Source organism: Podarcis bocagei (assembly GCF_964188305.1).
Source record: "Podarcis bocagei genome assembly, chromosome: 10".
Lineage (NCBI taxonomy): Eukaryota > Metazoa > Chordata > Lepidosauria > Squamata > Lacertidae > Podarcis > Podarcis bocagei.
The window spans coordinates 14,894,135-14,917,336 of NC_138135.1; the positions used below are offsets into that span (position 1 = coordinate 14,894,135).

General features: G+C 40.3%; 1 protein-coding gene across 32 annotated transcripts in view; it reads right to left on the reverse strand.

The window, feature by feature from the left end:
- The window catches only part of C2CD5 (C2 calcium dependent domain containing 5), an 86,881-nt gene extending 63,956 nt beyond the window's left edge, over positions 1-22,925 (reverse strand). For 2 of the 32 annotated variants that reach the window (XM_081209834.1, XM_081209812.1), the window contains exons 1-9: positions 22,482-22,922; positions 14,562-14,648; positions 13,942-14,113; positions 12,315-12,410; positions 11,113-11,268; positions 7,875-8,073; positions 5,109-5,318; positions 4,085-4,236; positions 724-915 (exon numbers count right to left, since the gene is read on the reverse strand). In XM_081209834.1, the coding sequence (XP_081065960.1) occupies positions 724-915; positions 4,085-4,236; positions 5,109-5,318; positions 7,875-8,073; positions 11,113-11,268; positions 12,315-12,410; positions 13,942-14,113; positions 14,562-14,648; positions 22,482-22,571 (1,354 nt within the window). In that variant the 5' untranslated portion in view covers positions 22,572-22,922. Of the gene's footprint in view, positions 1-723; positions 916-4,084; positions 4,237-5,104; positions 5,319-7,874; positions 8,074-11,112; positions 11,269-12,314; positions 12,411-13,941; positions 14,114-14,561; positions 14,649-22,481 lie in introns of those variants that run through there. The other 30 variants (XM_081209839.1, XM_081209843.1, XM_081209827.1 and 27 more) reach the window with 27 other exon arrangements.
- Between the last annotated feature and the right edge of the window lie 277 nt (positions 22,926-23,202).

A 23,202-nucleotide genomic window follows, 5' to 3' on the forward strand; every position in this document is an offset into this window, starting at 1 on the left:
ATTTTTAGCTGCTTTTGGATAAGGAAACTAACATTAGCATCTGTATAGTCCCATTCTGTATTGTCAGTCTAATTTAATATCTTACAAGGGACTATACAATACTAAGAACGAAGACAGAATGAAATGAAGACTATTTGTGGAAATGAAACATATTTTTGCAGAAGAAAGGACAACTAAAACACTACCTGTAGACAAACACTAACCAAGTATGTATTCAGCAAAGCAATCTAGAGAAATAACAGGCAAAACAGAGGTGCATATTGGGAATGGTATTCAAAACAGGACAGAAACCAAATATGGCTGGTGGCCACATGATGGTCAACAGAGTAATAAAAATGGCCTGAAGAGGAAGAATGAATGCTTGTTCCAGGTAAAACAGAGGAACATTTTAAAATGACTGGAAATGAATTATTACATCACCATCTAATGATGAAAAACAAGCCAATTACCAATGCTTGGTAAAGTTTTTGGAGAAAAAAAGAGAAAAGTCTGTAGTATAAAAAGGATGAGGTTTCTTTAAATGGTGACCAAACTTTAAAGGGGGAAAAGCTGATTAAGTTGAAAAACCCATTTAGTGAGTAGACTTTTGTTATCGTCATGCAGCCAGCAGTTTTCAGAGTTTTAAAAGGGTGTGCAGCGAAAACAAGAGAAGCTTTAAAACTACCCTCAGTGCCAATAGTGGGACTAAAAAATAACAGCAAGGCGATTTAAGATTGATCCTACCAGAAGCAGCCAGAAGCAGCTCTTCAGTGAAAGAAACACTTTTCCTCAGAATTGGGTTGGCATGGCTAGAGTGAAGAGGGTTAGAGATAGACCCAGAGAGAAGGAGACAGGGCTGTTTAAGCTGTGGGGAATCACAAGATAGTGTAGGGGAGCTGGGATACAGGAAAATCCTAGGTCCCTGGGGGGAAAGTGCTGTGGAGGGAAGCAGTAGAGATGATAGATTTCAGAAGATGACTAAAAAGAAATCAAAAAGAAAAAAAGCAAAATGAAAAAAAGCAAAATGAATCAAGCAAAACCAAATTTTGTAAAAACGAACAGACAACCTAACAAAATATGAATGAGCTATTACTGACATACAATAAATGAAATGACAAATACAGCACTACAATGTGAATGAAGAGCACATTCAAATGATACTTTAAAAAACTGTTCTTCCTTAATAACAGGAATGGTTCCAATGTGCTTTTACTTTTATTTCAAACTCTGATATTCAAAATAAATTTGCTTGCAGATGCTGAACAGCTACTTTCCATGAGCCTAAAAAAGTACATTTTCTTTTTCAGAAGAATTTTGGAATTTCTTAGCCTGAACCACACAGCCTTTAATTTTTATTTCATGTTTGATCTACTCTAAGTTTTTATTTTTACTTCCTATCTTCTCAATTTCCTCCACATATATGTTAGGGTAATGACCAGTGTTAGAAAAACAGCTAGCAACATTTTATTAGGAAGATTACTCTGCTGGTTTGCAAAAAACAAAAAACAGCACAAGTCATAAATCAAGACTAAGCTGCATCAAAGTAGTATTCTGAAGATGCTAATCACTAACACTTAACCTACACTGACAGCAAAACTTGACCCTTTTTTAGCAACATACATTTGTAATATATTTAGAAAGAATATACACCATCATTTCTATTAGTATACTTTATCTGGTTAGACGTGATTATAGCCTATGGTGCCACTTAGCGAATGGGAAGTGTTCCATCAGTGGAATGAGGAAGTAACTTTCAGTATGAAATCTGTTTTTGAAAACTCTTCTTGATTTGTCATGCATTATAGAGGTTTGCTTTTCAAGCAGAATGTGTCTAAACCTCGCTTGAGATCATGGAACCAGTTTCAGAGTTTGAGATCCAACAAACTCTAAGTGGAATTCTGCTAATGGAATGAAACTTTCCAGACACTGTGTCTGGCTTCAGCCAATGAAAAGGACTGGGGTCATTAGGAATAGCATGGGATATGAAACAGGGTAGATGCAGATGGAGGAAGGAATCAGAAGAAAATGTAGAATTCCCCCCCCCACACACACACACAAACACACTTGGTATTAGCAGAAATGTATTCCATTTGCATGAGAGTCCCTTTGGATTCCATCCATGGTCTAGCCAATTAGCCTATTTAAATTTCACCAAAGTCAAAGGAATGTAAGTGAGTGCAAGATTTTGGCCAAGTTGTTCAGATCCTTGCTCCTCCCATTAGTTATATTAGATCTAGTCCAGTAAATGTTGTCTCTCTCTCTCTCTCTGTGTGTGTGTGTGTGTGTGTGTGTGTGTGTGTGCGTGCGCATGCCTGTCTCTCTCTCCCTCACACACATGCACAAATATTAGCCTACTTTCTAAGAATGGTTAATGCCATGTCGACTATTTCTTTCCATTTCTTTAAATTCAACAGCATAGAAAAATAATTTATTTCTGTAAAGACAATGGGTTGGTTCCATACTTAAAATAGACCCAGAGAAGCCAACTTAAGTTATTTTAAGTCCCACCATGGGATACCATGGGCCTACTCAAAGTATGATCAAGTTTAGATCCACACCACATGTTAAAATAGCCTCTTAAATCAACATAAACAGGAATGTACAGTAGGTATCCTTTTATCTAGCAAAGGAAGTACAAAATAAAGATGTACCGATGAAAAACATACTCCCTAACATTACTAAATTCACCTACAACAACAACAACAATTTATTATTTATATCCAGCTGGGTTTCCCCAGCCTACAATATTTCAAGTGCAACAACAAAATGGGGCAGGGGAAAACCAGATTTAAAATACAGCTGTTCACAGCTGAGATTCTGTAGCATTTTCTAAAATTATTATTAAAAAAACACACAAAAAGACAACCAAAGCAATTGCATTATCTTCTAGCAGAGTTTGTTCTTAAAGATAAAAAGAACAAAAGTAGATTGCATGAAAATTAATGCACATAGCCAAATAGTTAGAGCAGTGTTTTTCAAACTTTCTGAACTCAAGCTCCTTTTCAAACATTCACTGCATTCTGCACATAATATCAATTATTTTCCACAGATGAACCTGTAGAGATCCTTGCACCTAAATTAGGTGCAAGTGACTTGCTGTTATGCATAAGGATCTGGATAATACCCCCCCCCCCATAAACTGGAGCTTTGCATAGTGATTCATCAAAGATCAAAGCAGTAGCAGTTTCTAGATTTCTGGTCTGTCAAATCACCCTGAGAAGATGCAATTTGCCTCAAGTCCCACATTGATCAGAGAAGTTGTCTGTCAGGGGTACTCCACTGAGGTCTCGGTTGGAGCCCAAGGACGGCACTACAATTTTCGAGATCCTATCCCTGACTGGAACTTCACAACCTTTCTCCTGGTGCCTCATGCCTCCTAAGGGAAGCCTGTCCCACGGTTTGAGAACCACTGAATTAGCAGGCAGAGTAAAGCAGCAACATTAAGGGATGATGGCATTTGTTCAGTGTTTGTAAGATGGCATGCATTCATACATTAAATGAAATAATAAAACTTAAAATGTTTTCTACATAAAAAACATAAGTTGCTAACAGGAATTTACTACTATCTTAAAGTAGGTGGTGTCTATGCCAATTGTACATAGCTTGGAAGCAGCTCAGCAGGCAGCCCATCGGCCAAATTTCTAGAAAGCTCAAGTGATTAATTGCCAAGTAGTGCACGCATACAGAAACATATTTGGATTAGAAGGTAGTTAGTCTTATGAGTATGACACTGTTAAAAAGGACATGCGAAACTACTTCCCCAACATATTATGGTGACTATTTATCTCCATAATTTGCAATATGATGTGGAGGAAATTAAAAGACAACTCCTTGTGACCTTTCTGTTATATTCTGATGTACTATACGTCAGCTTGCAAAAGCTGTCCATAAACTAAATAATGCAAAAAGCAATTCATAAGAGTTAGACATATAGACAGTTTTCAAACTTTATTGGAGTAGGAGAGATCTCCTATTTTAGGGTTGTTGTGCTAACTTACATGCCAAAAAACAGAGAAAAGGAAGTGAGTAAAAAAGCTAATAGAAACAACACAAATTAAACAAAACAAATAAACAAATCAAAATAACGTGGGTGGCAGCACCTTACCAGTTTTGGGTGTCAAACTCAAATCTGTGTCAGAAGAAGAGGACTGTCGACTGTAGGACTTGGAAGGTGAAAAGGAATAGATTTGGTTTTTCAGAGGGGTGGAGGGTCCTGATGAATGAGGATTGGGATTGGGATCTTCATTGAAAGGAATCCTGCCAGAAGAAGGTGGAAACATATTCAGTGATCCTATGCCAAAGGACCGGGCTGATAGAAGCATGATCCCAACAACAGGGTGTGGGAAGGGATGGGGAAGGGCCACTAGTTGTCCTGAAGTGCAAAGTTGGATTATGAGGCCAAAGGCAACGGCAAAAAACCAAAAAACAAAAAGTTTGTTTACCAACTCAGCATTTATTGCAGGGAGATGGCAAATATTTGATAGCAAAACAAAAACAAGAACAAAATACACAGCTGAGGAATGAAGCATCAAAAACCAAGAAAAACAGGCAAAGAAAGTAAAACCCATCAAAACCATCACTTGGGGCAGCAGTGCAAAATGCTTTTTTGAACCAGATTATCAAAAAGGAAAACAAAGACAATTGCAGACCATATATCTGTGTGTTTATATACACACAGAAACAGACACTTATATATACACACACACATATATATTTCCAAGAAAGTTTCCTTATCCTTTAGCATCTGCAGTGTGCCACAGCTAAAAACAAAGAAGGAAACCAGACTGATACCATTGTATTGACAACCTTGGTTACATTTCATAGTACCTTACCTTACCTGTTTGTCCAAATTAAGACTTCAGTCACAGAAACATCTTTGAGGACATCATGATTAAGCCTGAAGCCCAATCAAGATTTATATTTTCCCCCCATGACAAGGGATATTTTCACACCTTAGGTTTTTCAGCTTATAACTGGAAAGGAAAAAAAACTCACACACACACCAAGCAAAAGTACAGAGAGAGATGCTTAAATTCCAGTCGCCTATCACCTCTGTTGTATCAAATGAAGACTAATGTAGTTATTTCCAGGAGTAAGACTCCCAGTGAGAAAAGTTTTGTGGTACCTGCCTACACTGCCTGCCTGCCTGCCCTTTGCAGTCACTGTGCCTGTAGCCTGTCTCTCCCCAGCTTCTGAGTCTGAGCAGTCTCGTACCAGTGTAGATGAGAGTGGGAACAGACACAGAGAAGTTCTGAGTAAGCCGTGAGCCAGTAGCTGTGTGAATTGGGCTGTTGTGAGTCGAGCGACATCCATGGCTTGGTGGATGAACCAGCGGAGACCTGAGAGAATTTGCAGCCAAGGCGGAAGGAAAGAAAAAAAATACATACAAAAGATTGCAAAGTTACATTTAAAAAAGATTTCAGGGAGCTTTAAGAGCAGGCTCTAAAGCAGGGGTGTCAAACGTAAGGCTTGAGGGCCTTATCATATCTTTTTGTGGTTCCCAACATGGCCCACAGGACACCTACCATATTTCACAGAATTTCAGTCATGTTAGCCAAGAAGCCAAAAATGGCAAGCTGGCATGCTTCCTCACAAGCAGATCAATCGACGACATGGCTCTAGCTTGGATAACTCCAATTTATCTCATGCTAAGTAAAGGCCTCAGCAAATTAATTATGCTCAAACAAGGGAGATGAACTAGGGAGCCATTGGACAGTGGATTCCGACAGGAGCTTCTCATTCATAGCTTTCCCCCGCTCCCTGTCAGGGATATTCACCAGACAGTGAAATACTTGAAATTGTGGGGTGAGGGGTGGACTCAGCAGCAGATGTTTAACAAATTGTGCTGGGATTCACATTTTTTTATTTTTTTAAAATGGATGTGGTTCCCAAGGATCTACTGACTGAGAAGCTGGCCCTCCAACTCATTTTTTTACACCCCTGCTCTAAACAGTTAAGATGAAATCTTAAGAAAGCAGCTAAGCATTACCTTGTTAAAAGTGACATTGTATCTGTAGCAGGGAAGAAAGAAATACCCGTAGGTGCCTGCTAATCTTGTAATACCTGGATTCAATGCAATTTCTTTAGACTGGCTTAATTCTGTTTCTAATAAACATAAAAATCTTAGCATGCAAGGTGCAACCAGGGAATGGAGAAATAATGTTTCCATTTTCTTTTCAAGATGACATGACAACAGATGTAGGAAGGACATTCTTAACAGGTTACTAGATGTGTAAAAGCAATATATCAATTGCATGGTTTTACTTATGGACCTATGATTCCACTACAGGGAAGCTTTGTAAAGAAAATCTGTCTTCCTTTTTAAAAAAACATGACTCTTAGCAAAAAGATGGGTATATACAAATTACTCACAATACTGTATATGAGTTTCCCATGTTGAAAATAAAACCCAGTAGCCCATACTTCTCTAAACTCTCACTTGTGCTGAGAATTGGAAAAGGCAAGAAACAGCAGGGGAAAATTATATTCTGGGTTGCAGTGTTTCTCTCCATACTAAGGCTAAAAGGGAAAAAATCTCTACTCTTCCCCCCCCCCAAGCCCTCTGTGCATGCCAGAGGATTTGAGGAAGGATGTATGTTGCAAGATCAAGTAAAGGTTGGCTAGCAAGCCAAGCCAGTATCTGTGGACCAGTCTCATGGCTAGCTGAAAACAGAAATAAATAAAAATAGCCAGTGACATCCGAGTTCAGAAAGAGTTTTGTTTTGATTGTCTGATCAAACATGACAAAGTAGCATCAACTCTGAACAATGAATGAAGCTAATTCAGAATGAAGATTTGGAAGCATTTATCTTACCAGTGCAAAAGCAACTTGACTAGCTATCGCACAGACTAACTTTGGTCATATACCCTGCATTTAGGGATAGGTGTGAAACCTAAGGTTCAGCAATCCCAGCAACAGCAGTGTACAAAGCATATTGACAAAATATACAGTTACAGGAGGGTGAGTCTAACATTTGCACATACCTCAATGTATGAAAATAATTACTTTCAATAATAAGCTCCTAAATAACAGATAGTTTTCAAGATTCCAGCTATCTCAACTAGAGCACACATAATCCCAATTTATACACAGGGGAAAAAAATATGCTGGTCCTTCTCTTAGGGCTGGCATAAAAAAAGTCTTTATGATGCTGTAAATGTAGCTAGATGCTGTTTCACCAGGCATATACATAGCTTTCCCAAACAAGGTGCTTTCAGGCTGGCATGCTACTATTTTTATTTCACTTGCTCATGCTAAAAACTGAACTCCATGAACTATAAGTGAAGTGAAAGCTTGTCTACTATTTCAGGTCAAAGAGCAGCAAAGACAACTTGGTACTTCCCTCTCTTATTTAGAATAAAGGCAGATATAAGAACCTGATAGAAATAGCTTAACACATATTAGCATCTTATGGTGTTATAGCATTTAATATTCACGTTGTAATACTTTTGTCTCTTATGCAGATGCACATTCGGACTACAAGTACTGGAAACAGAAGGCCTGTTGAAAAATTGTAATATGGCAAAAGATTCTGAAAGACAAAACATTCCATTGATGCAGGTTCACCACGAGTAAAGCTCGCACATTGAACTGCAACGTAGAAGAGGCAAACACCATCAGCAGCACCTTGTGTAACGCTGCTAGAATTATATATGGTATGACTGCATAGGCATTTGTCACACAAATTTTATTTCTGCAGCATCTGGTCAAATAGGACCATCAATTCATTTTGAATCCCCTCAGATTTCTAAATTCCAAAAAAATTACCAACAAGATTGGTACGCAGGAACATGTGTATGAAATCACAGCAGACAAATGAAATTATGCAAAACTGTATGAGTATATAAACAAAACATGAAAATCTCTTTCCAATGAACATCTGACTCATACTTACTCCTTCATATCTTTGGATGGGGAATTACATGTGGGTAAGAATGTTGATGTGTTACTTAATTTATCCAAGGTACAGGCTGTTCCTATGGCTCGTACTACTAGTCCAGATTCTCCCTCCAGATCAAAGCACTGCAAATAGCCAACAACTGCATTCCCTCTCATTTCAAGTACCTTCAAGCCAATCTTCCTTTGCAGCTCTCCTGCAAAAGAAGTATTTGCCAGTTAGCCAGAAATTAGCTTAAAATATATTTGCAAGTTCTGATAATAAGACAAAGATGAGAACAGAAAAAATGTATTCACATTTAGATAGCATGATTTATTCATTTTTTTAAAATGTTGTTCTCTGTCATCCAGAATACGGACTGTTTCACCAGTTACAATTTTACAGATGCATAAAAATGTTTTATAGATGCCTATAGAACTGCTACAGGGAAGCTATGGCCCTTCCGATGTGGTTGGACTCATTATTCAGGTCTGATGAGCCTTCAACATCTAAAGGGCCACAGGCTCCCTATCCCTGTAGTAGAAATAAGACAGATGCAGATATATGCTTATTTGCAAACAAGTTTCCTGTACACAGGTTAAATTCATGACTACTATATAGTCTGTGAAGTGGCCCTTAGTGTCTCTGCTGAAACTTTTTATAACCATGAAAATAGACGCCAAACATTTTTCAAGCCATTTTCTAATATATTATAATACTGATAAAATAGGAGCCATTATTCAAATTTGCTACACTTTTGAGGGTTTGAGACCCATTGGCTACCCTCTCCTGGTTTAGACAGCTAGTCAAAGCTGGACCCTGGGTATGGCTGCTGTTGCAACAGGTGATGTATTAGTGCTAAACAAAACAACAATGGGCACTGTGTGTGTGTGTGTGTGTGTGTGTGTGTGTGTGTGTGTGTGTGTGTGTAATCTCTCTAAATATAAATTATGCCAGCTTCATTCCTATACTCATTTACTCAGTAGTAAACTAAGTTCAGAATAAACATAGATAGGCAGTGCTGAAATCCATTGCCTAGAAAAGAATTTAGAAAAGCTCCCTAATGTGCAAAATTGATCAACAAGAAATCTCTAGGGAGCAGTGTTAATAGTAGGCAAGTGCATTGAGACTGTAAACCCATCATTAGTACGAGACCAAAAGTGTTTTCCTGCACACTACAAGCAGACTTTAAATATATCTGTTGATGATTTTCTGTGGCAGGCCGAATTGTGTTGCTCTTGCATGTACTATGTAAGCATTCATAGATTGATGCAAAATTTGAAAATAAATGGACACTGAAACTTTAGCTATACAAAAGGATTACATCTTCTGTATAACAGGATGTAATTTAAATCATCTTTCTGTGTTGTTACGGATATTAGACACAACCTTCAAAACTAAATGCTTATGACCACACACCTCCTCCAAACCGCAACAGAACATGTCACAAAGCAAGCAATTTATAGAGCATGTGGAGATGCTGGAAGAGCAAAAAGTAGAGAAATGGTGCAGAAATCCCCAAAGTCCTTCAGAGGGACTACACCCCCTCCAAAGGAGGCAATATTCCATCAGAAAGCACATAACACATTTCCAACTTTTAAATACTGTAAATAATATACTTTCAGAAAGTAAAAAAATATTTTTGCTAAGTGCTAGAACTACTATAATTAGTAACAGTGCAAAACAAACAACTGTAGGCTGAATCAGCTGCCAAGTATATGAAAAAGAATCATTAAGCAGTTAAGAGCAGATCTTCACTCATTCAGTGTCTACACTGTTATTCTGTAAAGATTGCTTACATAGTTCAACATTTCAAAATGACCTTTGAAATTCCAACTTTCCAGGGGATACGTGGCTGCTGTATAATGTGAGCTAAAGTTTCAACACAGACTAGACATCACCACCCCCAAGTTGCAATTACTGTATCTGTTTGTAAATTATTGCTACATTAAGTTACTGTATATGTTAACAAGTGAAATGTTTACCAGTTACTATTACAGTGGTGCCTCGCAAGATGAAAATAATTCGTTCTGCGAGTCTTTTCGTCTTACGATGTTTTTCGTCTTGCGAAGCACGGTCCGTCGCAACTGCGCCTCTTCAAGCGGCTTTAAGAAAAAAGCGCAAGATGTTTTCGTCTTGCGAAGCAAACCCATAGGGAAATTCGTCTAGCGAAGCAACGCAAAACTGAAAAACCCTTTCGTCTAGCGAGTTTTTCGTCTTGCGAGGCATTCGTCTTGCGGGGCACCACTGTAATATGACTTTTTGTAGACTTCCTAATACCCAAGAGAGAAATTATTTTTATCTGTTTAAAATAAATGTAGAAATCACTTTCATCATAAAAATAACGAACTAGTTTACTGTATTTGGGTTTTTTTTGTAAAGTATGTAACAGATACCCAGTTCATTTAAAGCTGGTATTAAGGATCAGTGGCCAGGATTGACAACTGTGACAGGTAAGCTTTTACTGGCTGGTGAAACACCTGCATCATATCTCTAAGTGGAGGTCATTCGACAATATGAGTGTCACAGCAGAGAAGGCCTTCCTTTCAGTCACGTGATGCAACTCTGCTGGATGTGCATGACTAGAAGGGCCTGCCACAATGATGAGCTGGTTTATACAGGGACTGAGCTGGTTTAAACAGAAGGCGAGCCTCAAGTAGTCTGGTCCCAAGCTGTACAGGGCTTTGTAAGAAGAGTAACAAAACGTTACAATCAGTTTGTCAGCAAACAGACAACCAGCACAATTCCTTTGGCACAAAAGTAATATGTGCATGGTAGGATAGTCCATCAAGCATCCTAGCCACTGTATATACCACCAAATCAGCCTCAAGGGCAACTACAAATAGAGTGCATTGCAATAATCCAGTCTAAAAGTTACTTGTTTTATTTTATTTACCAAGATTTATATGAATAACTTCTACATAATTACTAATGCATTTACTAGCTTGTGGCCAAGTTACCTCTGCGGAGGAACTGGTGCAGCTTGCACAACAGTTGCTGTTGGTGGAATGTTGTCCTAACCACCATGGCCATCTAAGTCTCCAGTGGCAAGGATTGTTCAGGAAGCAGCCCTGAACTACAAACTTGATACTTTTCTATTCTTTCAGGTAATGTTAACTATAAAATGTTCAGCTGGCTTTAAAACACAGTAATAAAATCTGCAAAACATCTCAACAGAAATTAACAGAAATGCAGAGCCTTTATTAGGTTCATCTGTGCGTGCCTTTTTCAAAGCAATAAATGATATTGTAATTACCTGACATTAATGAAATAAGCCTCTGCCTGGCCTCATTTGATGCCCTTGGTGTACGGATTCGGTCTATCCACTGATATTCTGGATCTTCATTAACCACCAGTTCTTCTACAAACCCATGAATGATTACAGCTTTGTAGCACTTTGGAATAGATGTAGCTGTTAAAAGCATAAGCACAGTGTAAAATATTTTATTATTTAGCACAACTATATACCACCTTTTCCCACAACTCATTCCAGGCCGGATTATAATAAAACAATTTGAATGTGTTTTCTTTAAAAAAAAAAATACAACCCCCCCCCAAGCCATAAAACACAAAGATAAAAAGCTTACAGATGAATCATGCTAAAAATATCAGGCACTAAAAAGAAATTTTAAAAAGCACTGGTACGAAGAAGCCTCTTGGAAAGAGCAGTCCATAGCTGGGGCACTACAGCCAAAAAAAAAAAAAAAAAAAGCCCCCTTGCTACTTGATACCCATCTCACCTCCAAAGGAGGCACTGGGAGTAAGGGATCGGAAAAGGATTGCAAAAGTGTGGGTAGCTTGGTATGGGAGTTGTGGCTCCTTCAGCTATCTGGATGCCAAAATTATTAAGGGTTTGAATATATGCAGGTATGTTTGTATGTATGTATGTAGGGATGCGGGTGGCACTGCAGGTTAAACCACAGAGCCTAGGGCTTGCCGATCAGAAGGTCGGTGGTTCGAATCCCCGCGGGGGGGTGAGCTCCCATTGCTTGGCCCCTGCTCCTGTCAACCTAGCAGTTCAAAAGCATGTCAAAGTGCAAGTAGATAAATAGGTACCATAGTGGCGGGAAGGTAAACGGTGTTTCCGTGCGCTGCTCTGGTTTGCCAGAAGCGGCTTAGTCATGCTGGACACATGACCCAGAAGCTGTACGCCGGCTCCCTCAGCCAATAAAGCGAGATGAGCGCCGCAACCCCAGAGTCGGCCACGACTGGACCTAATGGTCAGGGGTCCCTTTGCCTTTTTATGTATGTATGTATGTATGTATGTATGTATGTATAAATCCATTCGCTTTGAATTGGGGATGGAAACAAACAGGCAGTCTCTTCTGGCACTTGTATTCTGCACTAACTGACTATTTTCAATCTAGAGAATATAAATCTTAAAAGCTTTATTTCTTTAGTACATCACTTATCTCATTTTTCACAGACAATTTTTTCCATCTATGTTTTTAGACTTACTGCAAAAAAATTTAACTCCACATGATGACTGTCTAAAACGATTTAAATCATTGAAGAGGTCTACTTTCACCACCACATTGATCTCTCCACGTATACCTGTTTGCAAAAAATATGCGAGAAAGTGAGAATTTGTATTAGAATAGAAAAATAGTCTTCCATGATTGCTTTAAATATCGGAATACCATTGTCAGCCCAAAGACTCCCAAGGGGGTTCAGAATTAATTAAAGAACAGAAAACAATAATCTATTAAAAGATGGTAAAAACAGAGCCACAAAAATACTAAAAATCAAATAGGTACTCAAATGAAAACTAAACACACCACATGGATTGAGCAACAGGGATAATTGTAGAGAATGTCCTTTCACACGTCACCAGATCCTTCCTGACTGAGGTGAAGTAACCTATAAAAGGGCCTCTAATGAAAATTTTAATAACTGGGCAGATTCACTTAGCAACCGGAACATTCTTATTCAGTATTTCAGTCCCAAATAGCACTGGAATATTCTTTATTCTATGGCATCACATATTATAGTATATCCATGATATACAACATGGAATACAACATGAAAGGTATGAGCAACTTTTATAGTGAATTAAAACTGTTTGGGAACCTGCATCTTGGGAAGATAAAATCAACCAGAGCCTGCAACAGTGTCAAACTGGAGAGTATATCAAGAACAGATCTAAATAGCTGCAAGAAGCCCTCCATAGTTATGTCCTAGCTGCAAGGATGGCGTAAGCCTGATGTCAAGTAAAACTTACCGCTTCAGCACATTGCTTCACCACTCTGTGAACTCTAATCCCTTGAAACATGAGTCAAAGCCAGTAAGTTCATCAGGAAACTGATTGAGGAACACCCTTAATGACCCTATGTCATGTGCTGTATCCTTTTTAAAAGAGTACAGATCATTCCATAACACAGGCCTACTTAAAATAAAAGGCATTCCTTCCATAAATAGTTTTTTAAAGCAAGTTTTTCAGAAAATATTACGATGGCATAATGTAATTTAAAGATTACACCGGGTATTCTTAAAATTATCTTAAAATGTTAAGAATAACTGAAATGACCACATTAAGTATATGGTGCAGAATTCTTTGATTTGTTTCTAAAATTAATTTAAATTAAATTTCTTTCCACAAGGTTAATGTAGACATATCAGTACTAATTGTTTATTATTGTTGGTTTTGTAACTGTTGTTTATAAAAACAGCATCACACACACACACAAACTTAAATTACACATGGCAACATCTAACTAGATCACTGACTTCTGCGAGTCTACTAACAACGAATATCACCCAAAATCTGCATCACAACAGCTATTACACAGCACTGTTTAGGTGTTGCTCGCATATTATATAATACTATTTTTGTCCAGATTTTCAGGGATTTAGCATTGGAAGATTTGTCATCCCAGTGCTATGATCCATGGCAAAAGAAAAAATGGCATTAACTTTAAACACAACTTCTTTATTTGAAACAACATGTGAAACTGAAAGAACTCAACTGATGTCTCAGGAAAGCTTAAAACTATGTTGGATTTTAAATGGCACAATAAGTCTACCTCAACGCTCCTAAACGATTTGCCAAATAAAATATGTTTTAAAACAATGTTAAAAATCTCACCATGTATCGTATCATAAATTGGAAACCAGCCAGAGATAACTGTAGCTGCTTCACTGTAGAGGAGAGGATCAATATCAATGTAAACTTTTCCAATGGCATCATTAGCACTATAAGTATCATGATCAAGAACAGTTATCTGCAGAGGCTCATCTTGTAGATCTTCATCATCCACCTAGAAAATAAAAATATGGAGCTTCAAAATTTCACAAGGCAGAATCTGTATTAACAAAACCTTTATTGATTCAAAATTGCTAGTTTAAATCCCCTGTGGAGCATACAATAAAGATTAACATGAAACTGGTAGGGGTCTCAAAAACTACGAATTCCAAATGGTTCTGTTCAGATGACCACTACAAAACATCCACTTCTGTTTTTCAACTAGTTTGTTTTTCTGTCTGAAGTGGGAACTGCAATTAAGTTTTTGCTACAGTTTTTGCTACAGTTTATCTAAACAATCCAAAATCAGAAACCAGTTTGATCTTCTCTCTTTGGACAAACCAGATTAAACTAAGTACATTTTGTGCTGATTCAGACAAAATGAGGAGCTGCTGTTAGTTGAAAATGGACATTCTTTGGGCTTAATAACTTGCTTCTAAGTCTACCTTTTTTGTTGAATTTACCTCAAATTTAAACCATTCAGAATTCCATTGAGGATTGAGAGATTTGGGATACACATCTGTCTTAAATGTGGTGTTTCCAAACTTCACCTGAAAAATATACCAAAAAAAAGACAAATTGAAGCAAAATCTTGTTCTCCACCTTTTCCCAAAACTTACACTTTTAAAATAAAGTTAGTGCCATGCAATTGTTTTCAAACATTTGACAGACCATTGCTACATGTCTGTAAGGTGGGCCTTTAAATGTGATTGCCCTGACTTAACACTGTGAGTTCGTTGAAATTATAAAGCTGGGGAGGTGGAAATTTTTGTCCTGGTATGCCAAGTCACAACCCCAACATCTAGATTGGCTCAAAGTTCCAAACCAGATAGTAACCAGCTTACATCTTCAATTCCAATGCAGCTAGTAAGCAGCTAGCACTTCTATCCCTCAGCAGTTAGCCAGTTATACCTCCTAAGAGACAGCAAACAACAATGCATAGGCTCAGAAGACTCTGGAGATGACTATTGAATGCACATGAGAGAAAACAGTGTGTGGTTTATAGCAGAACAGTGAGAATGAGAGAAAATGAGTTGGTGTGAAAGAAAATTGCTGTGCTTATATGGGAGATGAAAAGTGGGCCAGACAGTGAAAACAATATGCTCACTGTACAGTGTTTGTGGGTGAGCATGCTTGCAGATTCTACACATAATTATTGAACATGTGAGCAAGTGAAGGACTTATACACTTGTAGATTATATTGTGAAAAATGAAAAACAAGGCAGAAAGAAAATTAAGATGTTCTTTGTGGGGGGGGGGGATGTAGAGCAAGGTCCTTTCAGGATTCATCTCCCAACTACAGCTCCATCAATACACATGTAAACTAATGTGTAAGATGGAAAGTTTCTATTCACATACAGAAGAAAGATTAAAAACAAGTACTAAAGCTATTTAACATGTGTAATTTTCTAATAGATGCAACTTTGAAATCTTTAGGATTCAACTCATATTTAATCAAAAAGACTCAATATCCCAAAATTTGAGAGGCGCTTGTCTGGAAAATTAGCCAAATTAGAAAATTTCCAAGCAAACACACAGCTTTGATTACCTAGCTAAAACACCTTGGGCTTCATCCCTCAAACAACCATGAGACTGAAGGGCTTCTCATTCATTTTTCTGCCTCTCAGTCTCCCTACCTTGCCCATAGAACTCTGCCTATCTCTAGGTTCTGTAAAAGGCCAACTGTCCTTTAACTTCCCCCATGCTTTTGAACATTCTATGGCTAACAGCTTAATTCACTCAGGAGATAGAATGTTCATCCAACATTCATCACATTCCTATAGCTCAGCCAACATTGTCAGAAGCTTCATAACTGCTACAATGAAATTATTTAGTCTATTAATATACTGTAGGATCGCATCTTGAAGGATGTTCCAGGGGGTGGCATGTAAAGTCAAAATCGTGTATAATCAAAACAACCTCCTGGAACTATCCCTGTGCAAGCAATCTTACTTTCCAGAGCCAGCACAAGATCTCGCAAGGCCATCCAAGATCTCATGAAGGCCTCCAGAGATCACAAGAGTTTCTCAGAGCCTGATAAGCAAAGCACAGAGCTTAAAGGCTCTTTCTGCACATGGTTTTTTTTTAATCTACAGAAGAATCATAGCTAATTTTAAACAGCTGAGGACAGGGAAGTATTAGTATTTATTTTGAAAACCTCAAAGAGTGATAACAAATTGTGGCATTCCACTTGCAAAGCAGACAACCACTTGCACAAATGTGAATTCTCTTCTCCCCATACTCCTTCAAAATATGCTCTAGATGGCTGAGGCATCTCCAGAACTTGTTGGAAAAGGCATGGGATTGGGGAGGAAGAGAAAGGAGTCCTATTATGTCTGCTGGTGAAATGTTGGATCTCACTCGAAGAGACTAAAGGTTATTTATTATACAGTATATCCTTTTCCTATTTGTATAATTGGAACACAGTTGGGAAAGAGAGCGGAACCTTTCAGATGACACAAGTCTTCTTAATGTTGGGAAGTACTCAACTCAGAGAACATGCAGTTTTTTCAGATGGCCGCAAAGTTTTCTGCATCAGACTTGTATCTGACCTTTCAGGCATTGAAAAAGGCTTGACTTCCAATGTTTCCACCCACTGCATTTTGAAGAGTAGAATACAGAACAGAGGCATTCCACAGTGTAGTAATAGTATTTAGCATGGAAGATTAAAGGTCGGTATTTTAAGCACACTTTTGTACAAAAATAAGTGGAATTAATATCTTTCTATGTGATTATTTACATACGGTACATACATAATTTTTTTTGTATGCTGGCTTTCTGCAGTCTACAATTGTCACAGAAGTTTATAAACAGCTAAATAATGTGAACAACCATGCCTCCTTCAAGATGGCCCAAAATGAACCCTCTGGTAAAGTTGTATTCATTACCAAATACACAAGAACAGGCAAAGCCTCTCAACTGGCTGTCACCAGCTAGGACAGAAGAAAGCCAAGAGAGAAAATTGTTCACCAGACTTCCCCAAGTACTTAGTTCACAACCTCAGGTGAAATCCATCACCCATGCAACTGCTAAGGGGACATCCTATACAGTTCCTGAAACTGGCTTGTTATCCAAGACAGATCATATTTCAAGCATATCAGAGTGAGTGATATTTGATTCCAAAGAATCACAGTCATCCAACCGTATCAGCCTCCTGTCTTTCCTAAGCAGCACTGCCAGATGGCATTCTGCAGTTGCAATATCAGTGGGAAATGTTTCTTTTGCCACCACAACCACCATAAAATAAGCTCTTAAATGGGCTTTAAACCACATTTGGTTCACAATTGTGCCCTGAATTATCACCAGATGTGCTCTAACTCAGTGTTTCCCAAACTTTTTTGGGCAACGGCACACCTGTTTACTGAAAAAAAATCTCGCGGCACACCACCATTAAAGCCCCGCCCCGTGACGTCAGCGCGCAGCGTCATGCCGGGAGGGACGCACGAAAGTGAAAGTTTTTTCCCTCCCCCCTCAGTCCCTCGCTCGGAATTCAGCTCGTTTGGGGCATCGCTCCGGCTGCTCCCTCTCCCGCCGCGCAGGAGCGATGCCTCTCTCTGGCTCTCCCTCCGCGCAGGCTGAGGGAGGGAGGGAGGTGCGCGTGTGACCCGTCTCTGCTGGGAGACCAAACCCAGCGAGGCAGAGTCGCGCGGAGGCGCCCAGGCAGCGCTGCCGGCTGCGAGGAGGAGCGCCAGGCAGCAGCAGGAGGCGCGGCCTCTCCTCGCCGCCGCCGCCCCGCCTCTCGCCGCCCGACTCGCCCGCCTCCCTCCAGGCATCTCGCGGCACACCAGCCGATGTCTCACGGCACACTCGTGTGCCGCGGAACACCGGTTGGGAAACACTGCTCTAACTGACATTGCAACTGATTTTAAAACAGTGTAAATGAACTAGCAGTGGATAACAGAAATGACTTAAATCTAGTTATCACCTTTTTTGCAAAGGCTCTTTGTCTTTAACACCCACATGAATTCCCACATCAGAGATGCCCTGATGGGGAAAAGCGGTACCTATGTAGAAACTACTTGTATGCCCAGGTCTCTGCAGGGCCGTCTTTACCCAGGGGTGCAAGGGGTGTGGAGCACCCGGGCACTGAATTCTGGGGGGTGCCAGGTACCCACCACTGAAGCCACCTAAGCTCTTAACTACCTACCTGTTATGAAATAATAAATAATTTTGATCAAGCTAGAAAAACAAAATACATATACTGTATACCTAGGTATTACCGAAACGTATACCTACTGTTTCACTAAAGGACTTTCGACTTTTTGCGTTCATTTACCAAATATGTGCCGTGCCAGTGGCGGCGCTTGTCAAACTCAATGGCGACGCTCACAACTAAATTTGGGGGCGCTGGGCAGATCTTTGCACCCCAGCAGCACATATGCTAAAGACTTGCCTCTTACCTCTGCATTGTCCAGGATTAAAGGTAAAGGTAAGGTAAAGGGACCCCTGACCATTAGGTCCAGTCGTGACCGACTCTGGGGTTGCGGCGCTCATCTCACTTTATTGGCCGTACAGCTTTCGGGTCATGTGGCCAGCATGACTAAGCTGCTTCTGGCGAACCAGAGCAGCACACGGAAACACCGTTTACCTTCCCGCCACAGGGAATACCTTCCCTATTTATCTACTTGCACTTTGACGTGCTTTTGAGCTGCTAGGTTGGCAGGAGCAGGGACCGAGCAACGGGAGCTCACCCTGTCACGGCGATTCAAAACACCGACCTTCTGATCGGCAGGTCCTAGGCTCTGTGGTTTAACCCACAGTGCCACCCAGTTAGTGTGCCAGCTGCACCTGTTCCTTGAGATGTCTGATTTGGCCAGTGACACCAAGCCTTAGTTACGTCCTGTTTGGGTTACTCTAATAAGCTCTATGAAGGGCTGCCTTTGAAAGGTGCTCAGGAAGCTGCAGCCAGATTGTTGACCGGGGCTGGTTATAGGAAGCATACGACTCTTTTGCTACAACAGCTTCACTGACTGTTTCTGTGCAAAATTCAAAGTGCTGGTTATCCCCTTATAAAGTCCTACACAGCTTAGGTCCAGGCTATCTGAAAGACTGTATTCCCCCAAACAAACCTTTGAGATCTTCAGGGAGGCCCTTCTCTTGGTCCCGCCGCCCTCCCAGGCATGCTTGGCAGGGGCATGGGTGAGGGCTTTCTTGGTGGCTGCTCCCAGACTTAGGAGCTCCCTTCCTAGAGAAGCAAGACTGTCTCCCTTCTTGTTGTCCCAATAATTTATGCGAGAAATTTTGATATGCTTTAAATAGAATTAAAATTGTATACATATATATAATCTATCAATGTTTGATAGGTTTTTATTGTTTTTTTCCTATGTTTTTATCAGTTCGTATTATTATCTGTACGCTGCCTTGGGTCCCATCAGTGGGAAAGGTGGGGCATAAATAAATTGTTGTTGTTGCTGTTATCATTATCATCATTATTATTTCTGAACATTATACAAGTCTTAAAAACACAGAAGCTCTGTGAGGAAAAAGATGGCAAGCATTCTCCCTACAATAAGCACGCATAGTAAGTGCATTACGTATAACAGTCTGCAAAGCAATTACTGTATTAAAGGCACAATAATTGTTATATGTGAGAAACTGACAACCCTAAACATGTCAATTGTCAATTTAGTACAATGAATAATAATTTGCTTACATGTGAGAGATAAAATTTCAGGCTCTTGTTCATTAAAGAGGTAGAAAAAAGCCCACCAAACAGTCACCAGGACCACAAAGCCAGTTTTCAATGCCTGAACTCAGCTCAGAGACAAGTTAAATAGTAAAGATAGTATTTCTGAGTATGAGTCAAGTGTTGTTCCATCACTACTGAAGAAACACAACCAACACCTATCTATAGGTAATAAAAGGAAAGCATATGGTACAAAAAATATGAAATGACATTTTTCCTTTTTTAAACTAAGCATTGGGGGAAACAATTCCTTGAAAAATTACTTCAAATATTACATCAAACCACTTTCATGTAGACCTTTTATACCAGTACTGTATAAGAAATAAAATCTTCATGTAGACTACTATGTGCAGCATACCGGGCAACTTCATATATTATGTTTCTTTACAAGTAGACATGTTCTGCCTGTATGTGTACTCAAATATCTGTAACACACATTTCTGGTCACATGCAAATACACATGCCAAGAGTGGCTCTAGCTCTCTGCCATAAGTGCACTGGCAAACACACAAGCACCTAGCATACAAGTTGGGAAAACAAGTTACCATCTATATCAGGCCTCCATGACATGCAATTCACCTAGTTGTATATAATCCAGCAGCCATGTCCTGTGAACTACAAGGTACTTGACAACTACTGTTTGTACAATTCTAGGCAAGAACTGAACACAGATTTGATCAAGAGGTTGGAGCAACAATATTTAAACTTTTTAGTTTAGAAAAGGCGAGGACATGGAAGAGGACAAGGACTCTTCCTCCCCCAATAGCAAAGCATACATCAAATGGACATTGCAGGGGGCTGGACTAGATGACCCATTGAGCCCCTTACATCTCTGTCGTTCTATGTTTCAATGAAATTGCAAGACAATAGATTTTTGGTTGAATATTAGGAGATTAATGGCAAGAGGGGCAGGTGAGGCTCATCAACCTGGGAAGGTATCCCATCTAGGAGACGGAAAATTCTAATCCTAAACCTTTGCTGCCTTGTGGGACATCTTTGGGAGAAAAAAAGGTTAAGGAGCAAACGCTACATAAATTCGGAGTGGAGTCCTTAAGACACTTGGATGGTGCCTTGTACGCCTCCTTCCGCCAACTCCTACAGCCAAGCTGGTGCCAAACTAATAATAATAATAATAATAATAATAATAATAATAATAATAATAATAATAATTTGTACCCCGCCCATCTGGCTGGGTTTCCCCAGCCACTCTGGGCGGCTTCCATAGAAACAAAAAATACACTAAAATCACACATTAAAAACTTTTTGCTCTGCTATCCTTTGGACCAAGTCAGCGAGGCCGAGAGGGGGCTCTTGTCATTTGGGCAGCCCAGGACCTTTATATACACTGCCCAGGCTGTCACTCTGTCACTTTGGTGCTGCTAACACAGGAGTTTAACTTCACCAATGGAGGCGCACTCCATTATGTCTCAACACACACAAATGTCAACAACAGAGAATACTGCTGTAATAACCTTACATATAATCTGATTAAGAATATATACATAAATGCTCATTTTCTATTCAACATGGCCCTTTATAAAAACTTATTTAGAATTTTTATATCATTATTTTGCCTTTTCTGTCATATAGTGTATTCACCAATGTATGTGCTTTTCAAGTCGCTTGGGAGACCTTTCTGGGTGACAAACGACCAGTAAGTAGTAATAATGCATTGTGATTAGTAGCTTATTTAAGGTGTTCATACATACCACTTGCTTTTCACACAAGCCTCGCAAAGTGGTTTGATCTATTGAACGGTTTATTAAATAATCAAACAATAACAGAATATGAAAAAACACACAGAGACATGCATACACACACGTGTGTATTTCACTGTGTGCTGTATGCAAATTTATGCAATTAATGTTTCCTGTTATTACTTACGGTGGGTGTGGTTTTTTTTCTTAAATGTTATGTAAGATGATACACTGAAGTATTGTATGATTTCCCCCCTGCCCTTATGGTATTAAATAGGTGCATAATAATAACAATACTTTATTACTTGTACCCCACACAGCTGGCTATATATTTCTGCAAGTTGCTTGGAAAACTTTGGGTGACAAGCGACTAGTAAATTTAATAAACAAATAAAATCAATTGCATTTTTGGCACCTGCATTTTAGAATCAGGTGATTCTAATTTGTTTTAGTATTTTAACTCTTGCATGTTTTAAAGTAGGGTTGTGATTTTTTTGTGTGAGAATTTTATCGTAAACCACTTTGAGGTGGTTGTTGTTTTTAACAATGGAGGTGGGGTGCAGAAAACTATTTCACAAAACTTATACACCCCTTGATTGTATTTATTTTTAACGAAAGCGCATTACAAAAAAATAAATAAAACAGTAATAATAACCCACCACCTTACAAAACGGGCTAAAGCCACCTCGACTTCCCAAGCATCTGGGTAGTCTAAAAAGCGGGTAGGCTTTTTTTTTGTTTTCCTAAGCATGCGCGGGAAAGGCGCCTGCTGGACCTCAAGTGGCAGGGAGTTCCGAAGTTCTTCACAAACAGGAGGAGGGCGCCGCGCGGCGCCAGCCCCGCCGGTCGAAGCGCCGAGGCGAGACGACCTCGGAAGCACAAATGGCCCCCGGCAAATCAATAAATGCGAAGAGCCGCAGGTGGACTGACCGGGGCCGAGCCCTGAGGAGAGACAGAGACACAGAGAGAGAAGCCCCTCCCGCCTTCCCGCCCCTTCAAACCTCCACGAAGGCGTCTGTCAGGTCACTGGCTCGGTCCATGACGGGCAGGTGCCGCCCCGCCACAATCTTGACCTTCAGCTTCCCGGGCATCTTCCTTTCGCCTCAGTCTCCTCCTCCTCTTCACCTTCCGCCCAGGGCGGCTGAGGTAAAAACCCGAAGCGGGCGGCCCATAGAGCGGAGGCTCCGTCCAAGGAAAGCGGTGACCGGGGGGAGGGGGGGAGAGAGCGCAGAGAGACCGAGGCAGAAACGGTGTAAACGTCGCCCCTGCGCATGCGCATCCCCCGGCGCGCGCACGGGCGCGAGCAGAAGGTATCCTCCCCAACGGCCCTCCCCGAGCGTATTAAGCACGAGGCTCTCCACCGCTTGGGCTGCGGCGGCTCCCCGCGCCTGCGCACTCGTTGAACAACATCGCTCCTCTTGTTCCCTTCACCCTCCCCGCCCCAGATGATTTTCCTTCCCTCAAGCCTGTTTTCCCTGTGTTTGCGCGTGCGCGAAAAGGAATGCGGTTACGACGGGTGACAAGGGACGATGGCGACTTCCGCGCAGGCGCGTTAGCTTGCCAGGCCTGTTGCCTCAGCGCAGACGCATTAGCAGGCTAGCTGTCTCGGCGCTGACGGGGGTCGTTTTAAATAAATTATTTTAAGTGATTCTCGGGCCTCCACCCATTGAACCGCTTGTTTTGGGGTGGGGGAAAAGGGGCGCGTCCTCCTCGTAAACCCGT